Here is a 22,343-nt window from a genome sequence, read left to right on the forward strand (position 1 = left end):
TGCTCATATAAACATACACAATTATATACATATATACAATATGTTTTTAATTTTATAAATCTATTTATAGATTTTAAAAGTACTGGGTGGAATCCAGTACTGTATGGAATCCAGTACTTTTAAAATCTATAAGTAACTTGGATGGAATCCAAGTTATTTCTGAGAAATTGGATTAGGAAATATTTTTTTATTTTTCTGTACTTTCCAAATTATCTCTGTAGAACATTAAAAAAACACTGAGTGAAGCCATACCTGAGTTAACCAGGTATTTTTTGTTTTGTTTTGTTTTTTTAACATCTTTATTAGAGTATAATTGCTTTACAGTGGTGTGTCAGTTTCTGCTTTATAACAAAGTGAATCAGCTATACATATACATATATCCCCACATCTCTTCCCTCTTGCATCTCCCTCCCTCCCACCCTCCCTACCCCACCCCTCTAGATGGTCACAAAGCACCGAGCTGATCTCCCTGTGCTATGTGGCTGTTTCCCACTAGCTATCTATTTTATATTTGGTAGTGTATATATGTCCATGCCACTCTCTCACTTTGTCCCAGCTTATTATCCTTCCCCCTCCCCATATCCTCAAGTCCATTCTCTAGTAGGTCTGCGTCTTTATTCCCGTCTTGCCCCTAGGTTCTTCTGACCATTTTCTTTTTTTCTTTTAGATTCCATATATATGTGTTAGCACACGGTATTTGTTTTCCTCTTCCCCATGTCATCTTTACTGGCACCATTTGTGGGGTCCCATTACTGGCTAGCAAGCATGAAAGTCTCATCTTCCGTGAATGCTGTGAAACTGTCTAACTCCCTCAGTGCTCTTCTGGGCCTTTCTTTATACCACTGTTGGAACCCTGCTTTCATTCTGCGTTCTTATTAATTTCTGTCATTGTCATCTCTAATGTGGGGCTGTAGTACATTATATGTAATTCCTTTGTGAAATACTTGGTCATGATATAGAGCTGTGGTTTTCAGAATGTAGTCCTGGACCAGCAGCATCAGCATCACCCGGAACTTGTTAGAAATGCAGATTCTTGGCCCCAACATGGACCTACTGAATTAGGAACTCTGGAAGTGGGACCCCAAAATCTGTGTTTTACCAAGTCCTCCAGATGATTCTGATGCATGCTACACTTGAACACCACTGATGTGGAGGTTCACATAATTCCTTGGCTCATGAGGAAGGATGCTGGAGGTCTTAATGCTCAGAGTCACCCCTCAGCAAAATTGTTAATAAATGGCCTTTGTGGACATATTTTCTTATCTCCCCCTTGCCCACTCTCAGGTTGCCTTCCTTCAGGCACATCTCAAGAGACCTCTTTCTTTTAGATACTTTCTTAGTTGAATAGCCAATAATTCTAGCTAGGGTATTAGCTGAAATTAGTATATATTCAATTTAATAAGAGATTAAAGTGAACATCCTCCAAGATGCCAAGTATTCAGTCTCTAATAGGAAGCTATTTAGATATAAGATTGATAGACAGGGAGGTAATGTTTTGGAGTAATGTTTGGAGGTAATGTTTTGAGATTTCTTCTGTTCTTGGTATCTCTTGGTTATGTGAACAGTTATGAATTGAGCCAAGGGAAGAAGATTCATGGTATTTCCAAGTATCAGTATGTCAGTGGTCCCAGATTTTGCTTTCAGTGACCATGGCCTTTAAGGCCTCAGAACATAGAGTGGTAAAGAAACTGGCCTTAGTATAAATTCTTAGGAGATTTTATTAGTTTAATGATACCTGGCTGGATACCAAAAGCACTAGGGCATGGTTGTCTCTGCCTAGTTCCCTATGTGTATATTTTAAATAGGTTCATCAATAAGTTAGGGAAAATGTCCCTTGCCCTTTGTAACTTTTCACAGTCTTCTCCCAGTCTCAATTTCTTTCCAATACAGTTAGTCTAAGAGCTACTTATCAGGGAGGAATCACTTAAACTACCTCTATTTTTCCTGATTTAAAGTTGGTTTTGGAGTCAGCCTCCTGCTCTCTCCTTGCTTGTATCCTGTTTAGATTCTCTTATCCAGTATCAATAGTTTAGAAACAGTTCCCAAATCTCAATGATCCCTCATATCAATTAAAGAAAATACAAAGAGTGTTATAAGTATTTATAGATGATCATGTGTGGTTTTCTTGTAAGATATAAGGAAATAGGTCTATGAATCACTTAATCTGTGAGGAAGATGAAGAAGAATATTAACTAGCATAGTTGTGACTCCAAATCCTTGATGCTTTAATCAGGGACACCAGAGTAATTGACCCCTAGATAATGAAATCCACTCTCAACTCTCTACATAAGCAATTATTTAAATAGTTAGGAGACAGAATAATAAAGCAGTTGCCCATTGCTTTTGAGGTCAATAGGTTAACTCTACAGAGTTTAATTAAAATTTGATAATAAATGCCTACTCTAGGCAGGATATTTCATTAGTCTTCCTCGTGGCCTAGGTAAAATATTCCTTATAATTATTTTCTACCCCTTTTAAATTCTCTTCTCATGAAGCAGGCTTCTTACTGCTAATTAGGATTCTCACACCGGGGAAAGAGATTCCCCAAAAGCAGCCTCCTCATTAGAAAGGGGTATCCACCACTGTAAAAGAATAAATTGGTATTCAACTATGTTATTTTTAAAATGTCTACACAATGAAGCCAAATTGTAAGCTTTAAACAAGTATCACTGCTCCCCATCCCTCACTTTGGCAATAGCTATGATAAAATTTTAGTCACATTCTTTTTGATATTAAGAAATTATTTTTCTGGTTCCTGCTTAAAATATGTATGGTACTGAGAAAATTCAGGTTCCTTGGTAAGCAGAATTGTATGTAGAAATTAGGTCAACAGGAAGATTTATCTAAAAAGTTCTGTCCTTTTTGTTGGAGAGGTAGGTGGTTCAGAGGAAAAAAATTTCCCCCCAGACAGAAATAAAAATCTATAACCACAAAGTAACTGGGAATGCTGTCAAACTGTCTAACCTCCTCAGTGCTCTCCTGGGCCTTTCTTTATACCAGTGTTGGAACCCTGCTTTCATTCTGCGTTCTTGTTCATTTCTGTCACTGTCATCTCTGGTGTATCTCATTTAAAAAGCCTCCATAGTATTTCTAGGGTCTGGTCTTTCCTATCCTCCTTCATCCTCCACGCTACTGCCAGAATTGCGTCACCTCTCCTCCTTGTGAAATTTGACCGGTTAGATACGTGTCCTAATTCCTTAGCCCTGCATGTGAGGCTGAACCCCTCATAGTCAGGTCTCAGCTTCTATCTCTGGCCTTCTCGGATGCCCTTTGTTCATGGAGCCTCTGCTTCAACTACTCTGAAATCTCATGCTTGTTTTCTCTTCTTAGAATGGCCATCTCCTTTTCTCTTTCACATGATAACTATTTACTCATCTTTTAGGAGCTAATTCCATCTCCCTTGAGAAACCTTTCTGGATTCCCCAGGTTCACATCTCATGCTATGTTATTACCACACTTTGTTTTCATGCTTCTCTCAGAGTACGCAAATTGTACCAGCATCTGTTTGAATTGCTATCACTTGCTGGCTTGAGCTCTTCAAAAGCAGGGATGGTTGTCATATCCTTGGTACCAATTTCTGTACAGACACGTTCTTGACACTCAATAAAATTGGTTGAATGGAATTGAGTATCCCATTAACTACCTTTGCATCCTCTTAGACCACTTCATTTCATTTGCCTTCTATTAAAGTTGGTTCCCTGACCACATTTGTTTTTTGTCATTGCCTCTGACTGCACACAGTAGGAGCATAACAAATGTTGAATAAATGAATTAGTTCTAATAGCACTATTGAGCTTGTAATTAAGAGACACATGTATTTTTAGATTGCAAAATTCTCTGCAGATTTATTTCCTTGACATTACAATGACATATGACAGTGACAAAGAACTTCACATTTTGTGCATTTCTTTGGTCACCTTTCAGCATTTGAATGAATTACTCTTCACTTATGACTTTTGTGTGAACCTCCCGGCTCTTCACCCGCCGCTTGTTGACCTGCGACTCGGCAGTGTCAGCCCTTTCCGCGGCCTCTTCCAGCTCGTGCTGGATCTCGTGGAATTTGGCAAGGTTGACATTGGCTTGTTCCTCCTGAGAAAAGAAATGCATTTGAGAGAACAAGAAAATTTGACATTTTCTGATTCTTACTGCCTTTGTTACTAAGAGCAGCTATAGAATTTGCTTCATGAGTGAGAAAGCAAAAGGTTCTGTTCTTTGGTGATGTACCTATTTGGGGTAGGGCATCCCACATATTCACCTCTGTGTTGGTGGGCTTACAACCCCCTGTTCACTCTCTCTCACTTGACTCTCTTCCTGACAAACTTAAGATGCTACAGTGACAACAGGGATATCAAAGTAGCAGGAATTTGAGTCAGCCTTGTTTCTGTGGAACGAACTTTAAAAAGTAGGCACTGTGGTAGTATTGGGTGTGGAGAACCTTAAGGAAGGTTTTAGAATTAACAGGATGAGAAAGATAACTGCAGCCAAATGGAAAAGAAATGTTCTGAGGTCGATTCATCATGAACTTAAATAAGGCTTAGATTCAGAGTGCTCATTTGCACAGCCCCTATGGGTGCTGGGAATTGCTGGGAGTAGAGTGTTCTAGTTAGGGAGGGAGGTGGGTTGTAACCAAGATGCATCTCTACACTGCTTTGTCTGGAAAACTGCTAGAGGTCTCAGAAGAAATGAACCCGAATCTCTAAGGATCCAATAATTAGTGGTACGATTTTTTTCATTCTAAATAAATACTCATTTTCAAACCTAATTTTGTGTTCCCAATTTAGTCTTCTTTGCCTTAATGAAAGCCTCTTAAATTCTATGAGCTTTAGTCTCCACAAATCCTGGCCCTGCTCCTGAACCTTTCTCTCTCACTGGGGAGGTACTTACAGCCTCTTCAGCTTGTCTCTTATAAGCTTTAACTTTGGTTTGTAATTTGTTCACCAAGTCCTGTAGCCTGAGGACATTCTTGCGGTCCTCCTCAGTCTGGAATGAAAGAGGTAGCAAATAGTGTCATTGTTTGAAAACAACTCATTTTTATTTTCTTGAAAGCAGTAGGCTTGAATTATATGGAAAGGCTGATCACCTAGTAAGTAAGTTCCTTCACTCTTCTGTCATGTTTCCAAAGACCCTTGACAGCCTCAACGTTGCGCTTCTGTTCATTTTCAACCTCATTTTCAAGCTCCCTCACCTGGAAGAGGACAAAGGTGTTTAGCCACTTGGCTGTAACTAGCAGCATGAACAGGCTGGGAATTGAACAGGCTGGGAGACCCACCCTGGCCTCCAGCTTCTGGATCTGCTTCTTCCCGCCCTTCAGGGCCAGCTGCTCAGCCTCGTCCAGGTGGTGCTGCAGGTCCTTCACCGTCTGCTCCAGGTTCTTCTTCATCCGCTCCAGGTGGGCGCTGGTGTCCTGCTCCTTCTTCAGCTCCTCGGCCATCATGACCGCCTAATTAGCAGTAAAATAAAACCAGTAGAGAGAGCTGAGACAGCCCATCAAGATTCTAACTTGACCACCCCCGTGTGGCCCTTTGCTCACGTCAGTGATGGCCTTCTTGGCCTTCTCTTCTGCATTGCGAGCTTCTTGGATAATGTCCTCCATCTCTCCCTGGATTTGGGAGATGTCTGTCTCCAGCTTCTTTTTCGTGTTGATCAGGCTGGTGTTCTGGTTAAAATATCAAATTTAGAAATACTGAGTACATGAGAGCAAAATTACAATGTCCAGTGTTCTAATGAACCCACAAACTAATTAATTAAGGTAACTAATTAGTATCCCTTCTTGTTCCATAAATTATCTGAGTTGACAATATACTTTTACAAGACAGTCAACTCTGAAAGTCACAGTTCATATAAACAAAAATATTGTTAATCCAAAGATATTTTAAACTTTAACCTCCATAAAACATTATGAATACATTTTTAGATAGTACTAAGATTTGAGCAAGAATTTCATTTCCAGTCCACTGTATTTTTTACTTTTATGTTATACTCACCTGGGTGTGCAGGAGCTGGACGCGCTCGCTGGCGTCCAGGAGCTCCTGCTCCGCCATCTTCCTGCTCCTCTCCGTCTGCTCCAGGGTGGCCCGCAGCTCCTCGATCTCGGCCTGCAGCAGGTTGGCTCTGCGCTCCACGATCGCCAGCTGCTCCTTCAGGTCCTCTTGGCCCCGGAGAGCGTCATCCAGATGGAGCTGGGTATCCTGTGGAATGAAGGATCATTGAGACACCTTGTTCTCAGGGCTGCAGTCACCCCAACTGCCCTGGGACCATCTCCTGAGCCCATTTACCTTGAGGATGGCTTGGGTGTTCCTGTAGTTCTTCAGGGCCTCAGCAGCCGTGCGGTTGGCGTGGTTCAGCTGGATTTCCATTTCATTGAGGTCTCCCTCCATCTTCTTCTTGAGCCTGATGGCATCATTCCTGCTCCGGATCTCAGCATCCAGCGTGCTCTGCATGGACTCCACGACTCTAATGTGGTTCCTCTTCAGCTGGTCAATTTCCTCATCCTTTTCAGCAATTTTCCTGTCAACTTCAGACTTGACTTGGTTCAACTCCAGCTGGATGCGCAGGATCTTTCCCTCCTCGTGTTCAAGAGATGCCTTAATGACAGCAAGGGGTGACATTAGCAGGGAATGGAAGCATTCAGAAGTTTTTCTGCACATGTTCCTCCCACTAATTTTGTGCTATTTCTTTTTCTGTTCAATATATGTGGCTAGTCCTAATTTTTTTTTGAATCTGTTTACAATGCACATTTTTGACATGTACCTCTGCCTCTTCTAAAGCAGCCTGAATTTCAGACTTCTCTTGTTCCACTTGTTTCTTTATTTTCTCCAGTTCATGTATATGTTTCCCTCCTTCTGCAGTCTGCTCAGTGAGGTCAGAAATCTCCTCTGTTCATGAAAAAAAAAAAATTAAAAATTCATTCAGTGAGGGAAAACATTCTTTCAAATCTTTTGTTGAAGAAAAGGTAAAGTGTCCTCACGTTGCAAATTCTTGTTTTCCCACTTCAAGGTTTCACGTTGGTCTAAGGATTCCTCATAAGCATTCTTAACCTTGAACAGCTCTGTGCTGAGGGTGCAGGACTCCTTCTGGGAAGCTTCAAGTTCAGCATTAGTTTCTTCTTACTTCTGTTTCCATTCTGATAGGACCTGAGGGGCAAGGAATGGTCAAGAAATTGAGTAGAGAAAGTTTGGTGGGATGAAAACCATTTATTCTGGCAACTTTCAAACAGAGTTGAGATGATCGGGGACTGAAAAATAATTATGAATGAGAAGAGTAGAAAGCACAGGAGTCCCCACTCCTCCCCACCTACTCGTGGAACTGGAGCTGCTGAGAACAGCCCTCGGATGGTTTGAATAGGCACATGGAAGGTGGGAGGCTCTCCTTAATCACATGTTGAATGCTGAAACAGAAACTGGTGCAGAAATTACCTTATCGAAGTTCCTTTGCTTTTTGTTCAGGGCTGCACAGGTGGCGTTTGTCCTCTCCACATCAGTCATGAGGTCCTTGACCTCATTCTGGAGCCGCTGCTTGGTCTTCTCAAGGGAAGCGCATTTGGCGTTCACAGCTTCTACGTGTTCCTCGGCATCTTTCAGACGCTGGGCCAGCTTCTTCCTAAAAAGTGAAATAAGGACAATAGAAGTGAATGGTCACTCAGAAACTCTTCTAAGGCATCCACCAAAACATTATAATTCCTATCTGGCTCTACATTATTCACAGAATAAATGACTAGATCTCTCCTGAAACTTTCTCTTGAATGAGAAGGTCCCTTCCTTAAACTTTCTGTTGAATAAGATTCTCCCTCTTAAGTTCAGTCTTGAACCTTTGATTGCATTGAATATTTAGACCTTTAACAACAATATGTGTTATTTCTTATTACAGAGCTTAGTGTCTACTTTTTAGTCTTTAACACTGTATTCTTTTTTCCTCTACAAATAACCATGTTTTTACATCTCAAAAGGAGGAGCTGTGCTTTAAAGTCTGATTATTTTTCTCTTACATATCTGTCACCCTGGACCGATTTTTCCATTAATGGCTAAGACGGAGGAGCAGCACGGGAGAGTATAATTGACTCATTCTATCTACACCTGTATGGATAGGATGATGTCAGAAGTTCCCCTTTTAAAAAATAATCATTCAGCTTCCTCTTGCACTATGTCCTTTTTCCTTCTACCCTCTAACTTAACTTCTTTCCCTAGACAACCTAGAGTATTTGTTTTTCTTGCTTAGGTTTATGTCATGCATGATTTTTCGTAGGTTTTTATTTGGGGAGCAATGGACATTTGCCCATGTGGTATTTAATATCAGGTGCACTTTGATTGTTAACAGAGCTATTTTCATTCATACTTAGCCTCCTCCAGCTCCTCTGTGCGCTGGATGGCGTCCGTCTTGTATTTGGTCCTCCACTGGGCAACCTCACTGTTGGCCTTGGACATTGACCTCTGCAGCTCAGCCTTGGCTTCCTGCTCTTCCTCATACTGTTCCCGCAGCAGGTCACAGTCGTGGCGGGAGGACTGCAGGGCGTGGGCCAGGGCGCTCTTGGCCTGAGAACATAGAGATTGGTGACTTAATTTTATATCTTTAAGGTGATGTTTAGTCCCTAAGCTCCTGTAGGCCACCAGAAGAAAATCTGTAGAAGTAAGCAGAAAACAATCTCAAAAGCAAGGATAATGACAGAAACAACAGCTGTAAGTAGGGCTAACCTTTCTCTCCTCTTCAAGCTGCCTTTTCAGTTCTTCTGTCTGTTGTGTGAATGCTTGTTTGCCCCTCGAGAGCTGAGAAACTAATGAGTCCTTTTCATCTAGCTGTCATGAGTATTCACCTATAAAGATCTAGAACCAGAAAACTCAACCTTACTTTGGAAGTTAAAGCTCTAAATTACAAACTGGAGCGGGGAAAGGGAGCTGGGTCTGAAACGTGATGGAGAGTGTGGCTTTTAGCAAACCACCAATTTCCACTTCAACCCTGGTGAGGACATCTATGTGAAAATGAGAAGTAGGGAAGACTGAGGCAGATTACACGCTTCTGAACAACACAAAAGATTTGGGGAGCTATTTCAAATGATTTGATCACAATGGAAACTGGTGAAGAAATACGTGAAAAAAAATGTAAATCAAACCAACAAAAACCATTCCAGTGTTTTTTGTGTAAGGCAACAGTGTTGTACTAGTTTACCTTTCACTGAAACTTGATTGAAACAGAATTTATTCTTTGGAAAATAGGAGACTTTGAGCAGTTCCCTCTGAAATGATGTTTGAAGGAAAATCCTGGAAGAATTTTTATATTAAGAAACAATCAAGTGTCTTTCCACCCCAAGAATGAGTTGGTTTGTGGATAACTAATTAGTTCTTAAACTAAGTGGCATTTAAATTTGTCTCCCATTCTTTAAGCACCATAATTCAGAAAATACACTATATAGTTGACCCTCGAACAATCGGGGTTAGAGGTTTCGACCCTCTGCATGGTTGCAAATCTGCTTATAACTTTACAGTCAGCCCTCTTTTTTCACATCCATGGATTCAACCAACTGTGGATCATCTAGTACTGTGGTATGTTTTTATAGGAAAAAAATCACGTATAAGTGGACCCACACTGTTCAAACCTATGTTGTTCAAGGGTCAACTGTATTATGTTAAAAAGAGAGAAAACACTTTCAGCACCATTTTTGAACTGGTTACCTGTAAGCCTTATCTCTTTAACATTTAATAAGAATCACAGCTTTCATTTTTTTTTTTTCATACCACTAAATTACTAGGAGTAAACATGTAATGAGGAAAAGGAACTACAGGGAGCATTCTGATTATTTGTGAATACAGTTTTTCCTTTTCATAAAGTGTACTTATCAACTGTATAACAATAATAAAAGCCTTACTTGAGCTTTGTTCTAGAAAGAACAATATTTGAATGAATATGAAAGAGTAAAGTGGTTCTCCAACAATTTGATCTACCTATTACGTTAATGGTCCAAATGACCCACAAAACAATTTCCATCTTGTTACCTCTCACTTGGGGAGAAGAACTTTAGTAGAAAGTTGGACAAGTTGATAGGGGGAGGAGTAAATGCAGAGACCCTCCAATTTGGATAATCAAAACTCTGTGTACCTCACTTGAATGCTCCTGGCTGGATTGTGGTCCTGCATATTTCCCTACTTAACTGTGGTGCTACCGGCAATTGGCAAGACTTCAGGGAAAAGACTGGAGTAAGCATTCTTGGACAGGTCATTTCACCACTACCATAATCCGACATCTTTAAAATGGAGATAACATTACACAGACTAATGAGGGTAAAAAAGTAATTAACTTGTGGAAGCACTTTGAAAAGCAAAAGTAAATACTGTCAGGATACACTTTTTTATTAGATAACGTTTAGATTAGAGTGAAATCTGCTTTAAAGTGTTAAAAAATAAGAGAGCCTGGGTCTCTATTTAAAAGAAAACAAACCCCAAACCAAAAAGACAGAAAGGAAGAAAGTAGTCCATGCTGGTGGTCAATAAGGTGTTCATATGAGCGGCTCCTCCCAGGGAAGTCATATGTGAGCTCAAATAACTCAGTGTAGAGTTTTTCAGCAACTGGATAGCCAAGATAAATTTATCATTCAAGGTCAACACTGGTAGATGGCCCACCTGATTCCGTCTGCAGGTGCGCTTTCTGAGCCGTCAGGTCACTGAGCAGCCGCTGCTGCTCTTCCTCCTTCGTCTTAAGTTCACTCACTTGGTCTTCTAGAGCGCGGCACATCTTTTCAAGGTTTCCCTGCATTCAAAAAGTGGTAAATGGCATCTTAAGCAAGTACTTGGACCATAGAAATTTGCAATAATCTAAGCATTCCATAGGAGCTGCAGTACTCACTTATTTTGAGAATAAACTACCTTTACAAAAAAACAACAACAACAACTGAGGCCTTAGTTTGTGATGGAAAGAGTAACAAGACACATAGTCTAAACCTACTGCCACGAAATTGCTTTGTGAAACTAAGCCTTTACTCAGTTGGCTTATCTGTGATATGAGAATAGTGATACTTGATGACTCAGCTCATGAAATTTCTTTGAGAAGCAGGTTATGTTTTTGTGCTTAAGGGAAAAACAAAAAGCCTAGTCAAGGTGAGGTGTTTCAAAAATTTCAAAATACATCATTGAATTGTATTTTTTATTGGAAAGAACTTGAGTTTTCAGGATGCATATTCTTTGGGGACAGCTCTTCTCCTGTAAAGAGGGAGCACTTGGCCCCATGACATGGGAGTTGCCCTTCCTGCGACCAGCCTCCTGCCATAATCTCCTTCTGCCAGTTACTAGTGATTCTTGAAAGGCTCACTCACACCTGTCCTACAGAAATCTCTATAAGACTTAAATCATGATTGTACCTTGGCTTTGGAGACAGTCTCCACGTTGCTAGCAAGGTCATCAATCTCCATCTTCATCTCACTCTTCTCCTTCTCCAGCTTCTGCTTGACCCTCTGCAGGTTGTCAATCTGCTCCCCCAGCTCGGCCACACTGTCCGCGTGCTTCTTCCTCAGCGTGGCCGCTGTGGCCTCGTGCTGCAGGGTGGCCTTCTCCAGGTCCCGGCGCAGCTTCAGGAACTCGGCCTCCCGCTTCTTGTTGAGCTCTATCTGGGTGGATGTGACGCCGCCCGCCTCCTCTAGCCACTCGCTGATCTCCTCCAGCTCCCGGGAGAGGTCCGAGCGCTGCTTCTCAGCTTTGGCGTGGGAGGCCCGCTCTGCCTCGATCTCCTCCTCCAGCTCCTCGATGCGGGCCTGGCAGTGGGGAAAAGCTCAACGTCAGCTCCTTTGTGTTAGTATTTTGTCATGTTGAATGAAACTGATGGAAATCATGGACTTACCTGTAACTCCTTGATCTTCTTCTGCAGTTGAATGCCAGGTGTTTGTTCATCTTCAATCTTGCTTTGCAGGCTGCTCATTTCAAACTCTTTCCTGTTAGGAGAGCAACACATTAGCTCATACTCTGTCCTCTTGCCAGTCTTCTTCTCTATGTGTAACTGAACGTTTTTGTACTGCTGGTGTTGAGGAAGTGCTAAGTGCATGTTTTACAAGTCAGTACTATACCATTTTCATTAAATACAAAAGTTAAAGATGTCATTATTTGTTTTTTTCTGTGTGCTGCGAAGTAATATTTTTGAGATCCAGACAACGAGCAGGTTACAGTTGAACTCTCTCACTTTCGGAGTTTTTCATCAAGTTGCTGCTTATCATTTTCTATATCCATTGTGGATTCTTGGGCCAATTTTAGGTCACCCTCCAGCTTCCTCTTGGCTCTAAGTCCATGCGCAGTTTCTTTTCTTGCTCCAAAGACCCTTCAAGCTAAATACAAATAATGTTGCGTCAAAAGGATTGCTTAGCTTCCTTTCAAAGAAAATAAGTTCCTTGCTAATCCTAGACTTACGTCATCCACTTGCTGCTCTAGCTTGGCTTTAGCTTTGTTCAGGGTGTTCACTTTGTCCTCTTCTGCCTGCAGGTCATCCAGGGTCTGCTGGTGGGCCTCCTGGAGGGCCTTCTTTTCCCTGGTCTGCTTAGCTTTGACTTCGTCCAGGCCTGCCATCTCTTCTGTGAGGTTTTTCATCTAGAAAGGTTAAGGAAGAGATTATCTCTGCTCTAAAGCAGCTTAGTTAGATGGCAGAGTCTCTATATGCTGTATACAAATGTATTTCATACCTTGTTCTCTGTGGCATGTTTCTCCTTCTCAACCTTGGCCAGTGTCAGCTCAAGGTCATCTGTGTCTTTCTTCAGTTCCGAACATTCGTCCTCCAGTTTCCTCTTCTTGGCCGTCAGCTCAGAATTGATCTCTTCCTCATCTTCAGCTCTCTTAGTCACCTCCTTGATCTTTGCCTCGAGCTGGATTTTGGTTTTGATCAGCTGGTCACATCTGTCTTCTGCATCAGCCAAGCTAGCTGTTTCCTGAGAAGGGACAGTAGACACTTTTAGATCTTGTTCTGTGGACATTTTCAGATTTTATTAAGATTTTGAAAGCAAACAAGTAAATGGTGCTTTAAAGCTTTTGGTTAATTTTTATTAGCTTTCCATCATTTAGGAAATATTTATTGGGCACTCCACTTATGGCACTGGAGATTTTTAAAAAAGGAATTTGTCATAATTCCTGATGAATTTATAATAAAATTATACTTATTAATGATGGGGTTCAGGATACACTATCCCAAAGTATGGTACCTTGGCATAATGAATATCTTAAGCTAAAGGAGTTTGAGAAAAGAGCAGAAATAGGAAGCCCACCCTGACCCATTCCCCTCAGCCTTCTTCCCTGAAACAGATCATAAAACTTCCATGTGGAAGGTCCCCTCCCTGTACTGGGAGGAAAGAAGACATTCTTATCACAAGAGGTGGGGAATTTAGGACTGAGAAGGCTGTATAAACAAACCTTGTTAAACTAACCCTTATCTTCCTAGTTATTTCTTCATCACTTACTACCCCAGTCCAGACCCCTTTGTCTTGTCAGTTCTTCACATATTTATCATTTCTTTGTCTAAAGGGTATAAAAGCTCCATGCTCTGGCCACTTCTTTAGGTCTTTATTCTCTTGGAAGGCTCCCATGTACACATAAAAATTAAATAAAATTTGTTTGTTTTTCTCCTGTCATTCTTTGTCAGTTTAAGTTTCAGACGCAGCCAAGGAACCCTAAGAGGGTCAAGGAAATTCTTTTACTCCCCTGCATGATAACCTGTGTTTAATGTGTTGGTATATAACTTCAGTTAGTTTTATTTATTTAATATTATTTTCCAGAACAGTTTAGTATATGGAAAGCAAAGGAAGTGGTTGGATATTTAGCAGAAAAGTGAATTAAAGGGAAGATACATGCTGCAGTGACAGAGTGGGTGGAATTAATGGGAGCATGCGGAAGAACTAAGGGGAACGGAACATTTTAGAAGGTGGTGCTAGAGAAGTAGCAAGCGTGTTTCTTAGGAGAAGAAATAGGAGTTGGAATATAAACCCTCTGAGGGCAGGGACTATGTCTCTTGCTCAAGGTTGTATCCCTAATGCTTGGAACTTCATGAAATATTTATTAAATGGGTAGTTGATAGAATAATGTTGAAACGAAGTCATATTATTCTGAGAAGAGCATACTTAGATCAGTTATACTGATTATACTTGGATCATACTATACTGAGAGAAATTAACTTCCATACAGTTATCTCTTGATTCTTAATGGTGTGATGAACCCCTCCTCAATTTGGAAAACCATTGTCTCCATAAACCACAAGGAAAGTCACAGTGCCAGCCTAGGTAGTTATAATTCATTTTTCTTTAATTTTTCTAGTTATGTGTCTAAAACCTGTGCGCCCACTGGAACCAGTGCAGATTCCCTTCTAAATTCAGAGAACTAGAGAGTAGCTTTTAATGTTTCTGTTGTTGATTTCAGTGGTGGCAGCTGAAATTTTCTTGTCATTTGGGTCACAGAAATGGGTTAGATAGTGGTGTTGAGCAAATATTTCTTCTCAAGCCTTTGGATATTTCTTGGGACATCAAAACAAGAACACCAGTACTAGTTCTCATGCTTTGCCTAATTGACACTATTTATAGAAAGTATTGCCATTTTCTTTGCGATGATCTTATTCTTTCAGGTCCTAGAGACTTTCTAAAGATACAGTTGAGAGGGAAATTGCCAGGGGACCATAGATTTTAAAATTCAGAATATGGGTTTTGAGTTGATACATTCTCATCATAAAGTCTCCTCGCTCTTCACTGTCAACATTGTTCTTTCTTCACTGCTCTTATTTGCATTTTTCAGCGGGGAGAATCTTAGGGAACAAAGATCACTTTCTTTACTGCCCATATTTTGGTAGGAGAAACAACAGGGGGAAAGGAAAAATGCTTTTATTTTTCCCTTCTCAACAGAAAGGAATCCTACCACAGAGCTTTTTAGTAATATTGTATATGAAATTTTATGGAACATTCAGAGGAGTTGTGAATTAAGAAAGATTGATAATCAGTCCCTTAATAAGGTGGAATTTAGACTCTCCCCTAGCGACTGCTGAATTGAAATTTTAGCATCAGATTGCAAGCAAAGGCTTCTGATACTCACAGATTGAACCTGGAGCTGCAGGTCATTTTTCTCTTGCATCAGAGTTACTATTTTCTCTTCAAGTTCTTTCCATTTTGCCTCTGACTTAGCTACCTCTTCTTTGGTCTTCTCAAATCCTTCGTTCATGGTGGCCGTCTCCTTCCCTGTCTCTGCACTCTTGAGGAGGGGCTTGATTTTGAAATATAGCTTCATCCAGGGCCAGTCTTTCACATTCATGAAAACACGAATATTGTACTGGATATAGAAGATGGACCCTCTGTGATAGGAACAGAAATGTTCAAAGTCAGGTACAACAGGAAACAATTAAAAGGCCTAGGCTGATGGGGTTTAGTAACGTTTCCTATTTTACCTCCCCTCCACCATCTTCTGGTACTCCACTCTTGCCAAGAACCCTCTGCACCTGGCCTGGGTTCGAGTAATCAGATGGGCCAGCTTGTCATCTCGCATCTCCTCTAGGAGCCCCAGAAGGCCAGCTTTGAAGAAGACCTATGCGTGGGCAGAGTTGCAGATCAGAAACTTTACATAAACTCCAAAGCGACAGGCATAGGGTCTGGTGGGCCTTAGAGACTATTACCTTGGTGTGACCAGATTTATACTGGGTGTGGTCAATGTCGATGGACCCAAGGAGCTTCTCAGAAGCCTTCTTGCTGTCAATGAATTGTCCTTCAGGAATTGCACTTGCATTTAATATCTTGTGTCTGTTTAAGCCAAACAAATAAATGATAGAGCTGTTGTCACCAACAAGAAATCTTCCTGCCTTATTATAGAAACAACTTAACTGTTGGGTAGTCTAACACAGGTAAACAAGCGATCGTATCTATCTCTTTATCTAGTCTTTGTATATTCAAAGGGTGTCAAACTTTTGGTATATCAATACGGAGTCTGTTAAATTTGTTGCTCTTCAATTTTAATAGAAGTTATAAAGGATAGGATTATTTCATTGAAAAATGAAATAACAAGAACCTTGTAAAATAATTCACAGTGAGAAAGTCTGACCTGTGTTTGAAGTCTGCATACAGGATTCTGCTTGGGAACCCCTTCCTGCAGATGAGGATGCCCTCCAGCACACCGTTACACCTCAGCTGGTTCAGGACAAGCTCATGATCCATGGCCCCTAAAGAGAGATACATTTTCCATATAATAGTCTGATGAGAAATTACACTAGAGCTTGTCTGGATATCAGAAGTGTCTTACCAGGGGTTTTGGTTTCACTGGGGACGATGTACTGTGCAAAGTGGGGGTGAGGGCTTCTCAGGCTGGTCATCAGCTTACTCAAATTCTCCTGTGGAACCATGTGAATATTTGGTTAAAAATACACTATTTTTGTACATTCATATTTATAGACATAATTATCATGGTCCATGATACTGTTTTAATTTCAATGATTAGTATCCAGGTTGAATTTGCAGAGGGTTGTCTCTGGAAATATCTCTATTTTCCCTATCTTTGTGCATTATAAACTCACTGTTGAAGTGGTTATTCATTCCTGTTGAATTTCTTAGCATATGTTATAAAGTTACGGCATTTTAACTTATGGAAATACTCTACCCATAATCTTTTGCCTAGATAATATGGTCCGATTTACAAAAAACTCAAAATCTTCTTCCAGCTATCCCATTTCTTTCTTTACCCAACTTTCAATTGTATCTGCTTCTCTAGCACATGCTTATTCCTTATAATTACGTAGCTGTGTCTTCCTGCTGGTTTCATAGAAAGGGGCCTTTTAATGCCTTGTTCTGCGAATTGGCAGAAAACGGATAGCCATCTTGCCAATGTGAGAGGTTTTCCACCCTATGGAAATCCTGATTTTTCAGAATAACTAGAACTTCAGTTATTACAGATAGGATTGTCAAAAGATAAGTAAATTTTCCTTAAAAAGCTATTTCTTATCACACCTGATTTCTTATTTTCTTCTTTAGATCAGCCTCCAAATCCTACCACTATTTTTCTATCCTCACCTTTCACAATCTACTCATTTCAGTTTTACGCCAGTATACACCTAAGCACCTACCCCATTTGGACGCTCCCAAAGAAAATCTCATGTTTTGCTTAATCTTCTCCCAGAAGCAGCTTTTAAGTGTCAAATGACCTTATTTCCCAGCCCCAATATTGAATTTTACCGTCTCATACTGACTCTGACCTGGCACCTGTGTCTCCTATATACTGAGCTCTCTCTTCCAAGCTACCCCACACCTTCCTGTGAGAGTCAATGCTACCACTACCAGCTGACCTGTCTCCTGGAGCCACACTTAGTTCTAGAATCCTTGCAAGATTATTTACCCTTCCCCACATAGTAAAGTAAAATTTAACTTCCTGCACCTAATTAGAGAGAGAAAGTGAAGTTTGTACCCTGAAGACAACTGACACGGTCTGGCAAGAAGAACCCTTCTTCTTGCCGCCTTTCTTTGTACCGCCACCCTCTAAGGGGAAGAGAAATCACAAGCACTCATAGTACAGGCTTTCTCTGCCTCAGTTTTATACATGAAGTAAAAGATTAATTCTGTTGATAATTACCTGCTTCAGATGTTTCCTCAGAGAAAAGGAAAGCCAGAATCTTCACTGTGGAATTCTGGTACAGCCCGACCACCATCTCGTTCAGGGGGTCCTTGTTCTTCTCCAGCCAGCCGGGCAATGTTGTAGTCCACAGTGCTGACATAGCGCACCAGGGAGAAATGGGCCTCAGCCCTGCCTTTAACCACCTTGGGCTTCTGGAACTAGACAGACTTTCCAAGATGCTGGTCATACAGCTTGTTCTTGAAGGAGGTGTCTGTGGCCTTGGGGAACATGCACTCCTCTTCCAGGATGGAGAAGATGCCCATCGGCTGGACCAAGGCAGAGTGCATACGGGGCGGGTATGAGCTGCAGTGTCAAGCAGCAGGTCGGCGAGGGGCGGCTGCTGAGTGCACACAGCAGGTACCTTCTCGATGAGCTCAATGCAGGCGGCCAGGTCCATCCCGAAGTCGATGAACTCCCACTCGATGCCCTCCTTCTTGTCCTCCTCCTGCTCCAGCACGAACATGTGGTGATTGAAGAACCGCTGCAGCTTCTCGTTGGTGAAGTTGATGCACAGCTGCTCCAGGCTGTTGAACTGGGTATTTCGAATACCAAAGAGTTTGAGTGAGTTTGGAAAATCCAATGGAGACTCAGCAAAGCAGACACAAAGCGGAAGGGTGCTTTGAGGCTTGTCATTGATGCAAACAGCTCGCATCAAAGATCTCAAAGCCAGTGACGTCCAAGACCCCAGTGAAGTACTGCCTGGGCTGCTTGGTGTCCAGCTGCTGGTTGATGCAGGTGACCATCCACAGGAACATCTTCTCTTAGACGGCTTTGGCCAGAGCGCCCACTGCATTGTACACCTTCATAGACAGAGTAATGACCGTTGCTGTTATTAAAGACGTGTCCTGAAGGCCTGGGAAGTGTGAGATTCACAGAGGTTGTGCCATTACCTGCTGCACAGTCTGGCCTTTGGTGACATACTCATTGCCGACCTTGACCCTGGGGTAGCAGAGGGCTTGGAGCAGGTCAACAGAGTTCAGACCCTGGAGAGAGGCAGCCTTGTCAGCAACTGCAGAGACACAATTCAGACATCCAGCATGACCCACTATGACCCCACCATTCCTAGAGGCAGAGTAAGGAATGAATCATTCCTATGTGGGGTTATATTTGTATGTGGCCATCATATGCTCAGGTGCAAAGGAGCCATGAGTTTGGAGTGGGCTTATTTGCCTCTATTCTCTCATTTAACCCAGATGGAGGTTCATTTGGTACCTTCGGTGCCATCTGGCTCTGCTTGCTCCTCACGCTGCTTTTGCTTAAATTTCAAGTTCCCATAATTCATTACTGCCCCCGTGAGATTGTAGATGGACACTTTTTCATCAGAAGAGAAGCCCAGGATGTCAGTGGCACTCTACCAGGAGAGATGAGAGGGCAGAATTAGGGCAAAAGACACTAACTTATTTAGAAGAACTTATACTGTGTCCTTATTCACACCTACAGCAGGTTGTCGTTGTCATTTCCATACACAATGACTTATTTTTAAAAAACTTCATGTGTAACTGACATCTGTGGCCATCAGCTCTTCTCGGTCATCAGTGCTAGGGACTGTGACCTCCCCTTGACTGATGAAGGCATAGTCATACGGGTGGTGGTGATCAGGAGCATTTCTGGGTGCGTAGAATTCAGGGTGTATGGTTTACGTTAGAAGGTGTGCTAAGAAAAACATTGGCCTCTAACTTAATAAATTTAAGCTCTTTCGTACCAATTAGTTCTGGCTTCTTGTTAGACATGATCTGATAAAAAATATGGTAGCCTCTTTCTGCCTTTAGCTGGAAAGTGACTCTAGATTTCTCCAGAAGATCTGCAATGGAAAGTAGACATTGGATTAGCGGGAAAAATTATAAAGTTCCTGGAATGATTTTGGAACTTGGGGTCATAAGCTAAATCTCACTGGCCCCATGAGATTTCAGCTGAATGGTCCTGTGGGATATCACATATTACGTCTCTACCACTGTGGTTGCTCTTGCCACCTCTAGAAGGAAACTGAAGTTGCCTGGCTCAAGACATATTCATTTCTCATACAGAAGATTCTTGACATTTCAAATATAATTGATTCTTGATAACCTGTTCCTCCTCAGGGTCTCTTCTCGCTTTATAACAGGGGTTACTAAGAGCAACATTTATCAAGGCTCACACTAGGAAGAAATCACATACACTAAACCCAAGTTATATACCCCCAGTCTTAGTTTTTTCTTAGAAAAATTTGAAATTTCTGAGGCTGGCATCCTTCAGATAAGCCCAGCAACTCCTGGCAGTTTCTAGAGCACCGTTGGCTCCTGACTGAAGTGGAGGAAGCACACTGTGGGCTCTGGTTAAGACTGGCATTACCCACAGGCATGTTTGGCAGTGACTGGTGTTTCACAGGCTCCAGACTCAGCAGGAGCTGTAAGATGTTCCTCCCAACCATCATTTGTCATTCTTGGATTCTGTTTAGGAGGTCCTGTTACTCACATGTTTCAATATCAGCAGAAGCCAGTCTCCCCGTGGTACCGAAGTGGATCCTGATGAATTTACCCTTGCAAGTGAAAAAGATGATGTTATGTACAAGACTGTTAGCACACGAGTAAAAAGAGATTGAGTTAATAACTCAGAGAGCCTTTTCTGGCATTTGAGAGGACACCTGAGAAAACCCTTCGGTGACCCACAGACTTACAAAGCAAGAGGAGTTGTCATTCCTCACGGTCTTGGCATTGCCAAAGGCCTCCAGCAGGGGGTTGGCACTGATGATTTGATTTTCCAGAGTCCCCTGCAAAGAAAGGCAAGAGCAGTCCTCACATGTGGGGCTCGGGAGTTTCTTACTTGACAGCTTGGATTCTGACGTGGCAATCAGACCCGCCTGCATTTTGCCAGTAGTAGCTTCCTCCTTCCTCTTCTCCCCAGTGACTGCAATTGTTGCAAAGTACTGGATGACACACTTCATGTTCACAGTCTTCCCAGCCCCGGATTCTCCACTGTCAAGCAGTGATGAAATATGTGTGAGAAATTAAGCTCTGTGACAAAGGAAACTACTTCCTCCATTAGCATTTACTCTTATGTGCCTGTCTTTATATGTCTTTGTCAGAGTCCCCTAGATCTTTCTCTTCAGGCCACATTTAGCCCATATTATTTCTGTTGCTTTGCACTGATAAGCATCTGAGACAGTCGATCAGTAACCATGTAGCACTTATTTCTTGAGTGCTTAAAATGTGTCAGGCTCTCTTCTAGGTGCTGAGGCCGGGCTTCAGGGGTCCAAGAAGCAGCTCCTCAAGCACTATGTAGTAAATGAAACAATTAGTAAAAAACTCTCTGAAGCAATGCATGTGTTCTTCAGCTTCCTTAGACTAAAGATATTCCCAAGTTAGGTTTTTGAAGGAATAGACATTCCTCAAGTAGGCCTTGAAAATGAACCACTGGTAACGTTCGCAAACTGCCCAAACTTCAGAAGGTGTGTGTGCTCACGGTCCGGTACTGGGTTCTGGCCATGTGTGGACATGGTGTTTTATATCTCCTAATCCCTGGCAAGCTCTGGAACTTTTAAGAATGGGCTAGCAAATGATGTAATTTGCGACATTGTTATTTTATATTTGGATGCAATCCGAGCCCTATAATAAGTGATAGCAATATTTAGTTCCAGGCTGATTATGCCATTGCTTTACTATGGGGCATGAACTAATTTCTTCTGTTGGATTGTGATTTTCCCAGTGAAAATAAAATAGGAATAAGTCTCAGAATAATAATACATATGTGATTAAGGTAGACTGATTCTCTCGATCTAGAAGAAAGACAGTGGACAGTCAGCATATCTTCTAGTTACACAAACAAAACTTTCTATAGGGAAACACTGAGGGCATTGAGTGTAAGTGTCACACTCAGTGGGGTTTTTCCATATATTATTGTAAAGTTACATGTGGTGTTGTTATTATGTCTCTTAAGTTGGGGAAGAGAAACATTAAAATGTGTAGTGTTTTAAACTCCTTATGCCCCACAGGAAGTGTGTCCTTCTGGTTTAAAAGAAAGAGCAATCCTTTCCATAGACACATTCCCTAGTTGTCATCTATAGGTTCCAGTGGCCTGCTCTTTGCTAATGAATGCATATAACTGAAGAATGCACAATATTCTAAGGATTTGGACTGTATTTCATAGTTCAAAATAGTGTTAATCAGGCCAAGATTGAGATTTAGTTTCTAAATGGATCACACACACACACACACACACACACACACACACACACACACACACACACACACACACACACACACACACACACACACACACACACACACACACACACACACACACACACACCCTCTCTGCCTCAAGGTCCCAGGTAAGAGAGGGTGCCTCAATCAGAATAAAGTCCTTTTAAGGGGGGACAGTGACAACTTCCTTTTGAATGAAGTACTCCCCGAATACCATTTTCATTCACAGAGAGGCTATTATCTCTGAAATGGGTTCTGATGACTTTAAAGACGTAACAATACTTCTTAAAGTATCTAATTCAAAATCAACAAGAAACATAGGTACTAAAATGATTGAGCTGTGCTTTAGTCACCTCTTGTGTGCACCTAAGGGGCTGGATTTGAGTATTCCTAAAGGTTTTTTTAACTTTTCCATGTTGTGATTATAGGTGGTGAAATAATTTGTATGAAAAACAGTCAGGCCACTCACCAGTCAGCATGAACTGATAGGCGTTGTCAGAGGTGGAGAAGAGGTGGGGCGGGGCCTCCTGTTTTTTGCCTCTGTAGGCAGCCACCACCTCTGGGCTGTACACCGGCAGCC

The 22,343-nt window shown here is 41.7% G+C and overlaps 1 protein-coding gene and 1 pseudogene across 1 annotated transcript; both read right to left on the minus strand.

Annotated features, from left to right (window-relative positions):
• Nucleotides 1-5,080: 5,080 nt before the first annotated feature.
• Nucleotides 5,081-5,434, minus strand: LOC132414159 (myosin-8 pseudogene; annotated as a pseudogene).
• A 518-nt stretch (nt 5,435-5,952) lies between these two features.
• LOC132414160 (myosin-1-like) lies at nt 5,953-21,176 on the minus strand. Its single transcript, XM_069540077.1, is given in 23 exon segments — nt 5,953-6,188; nt 6,276-6,584; nt 6,751-6,875; nt 6,968-7,133; nt 7,416-7,599; nt 8,332-8,528; nt 8,688-8,806; nt 10,608-10,734; nt 11,342-11,731; nt 11,818-11,908; nt 12,154-12,253; nt 12,256-12,295; nt 12,378-12,554; nt 12,647-12,889; nt 15,030-15,285; nt 15,379-15,515; nt 15,604-15,727; nt 16,026-16,143; nt 16,224-16,311; nt 17,379-17,449; nt 17,544-17,655; nt 17,657-17,851; nt 17,947-21,176. Coding segments are annotated over 23 exon segments (4,020 nt in total). The 5' UTR covers nt 18,379-21,176; the 3' UTR covers nt 5,953-5,969.
• Between the last annotated feature and the right edge of the window lie 1,167 nt (nt 21,177-22,343).

The sequence above is a fragment of the Delphinus delphis genome, chromosome 19 (assembly GCF_949987515.2).
Source record: "Delphinus delphis chromosome 19, mDelDel1.2, whole genome shotgun sequence".
Taxonomy (NCBI): domain Eukaryota; kingdom Metazoa; phylum Chordata; class Mammalia; order Artiodactyla; family Delphinidae; genus Delphinus; species Delphinus delphis.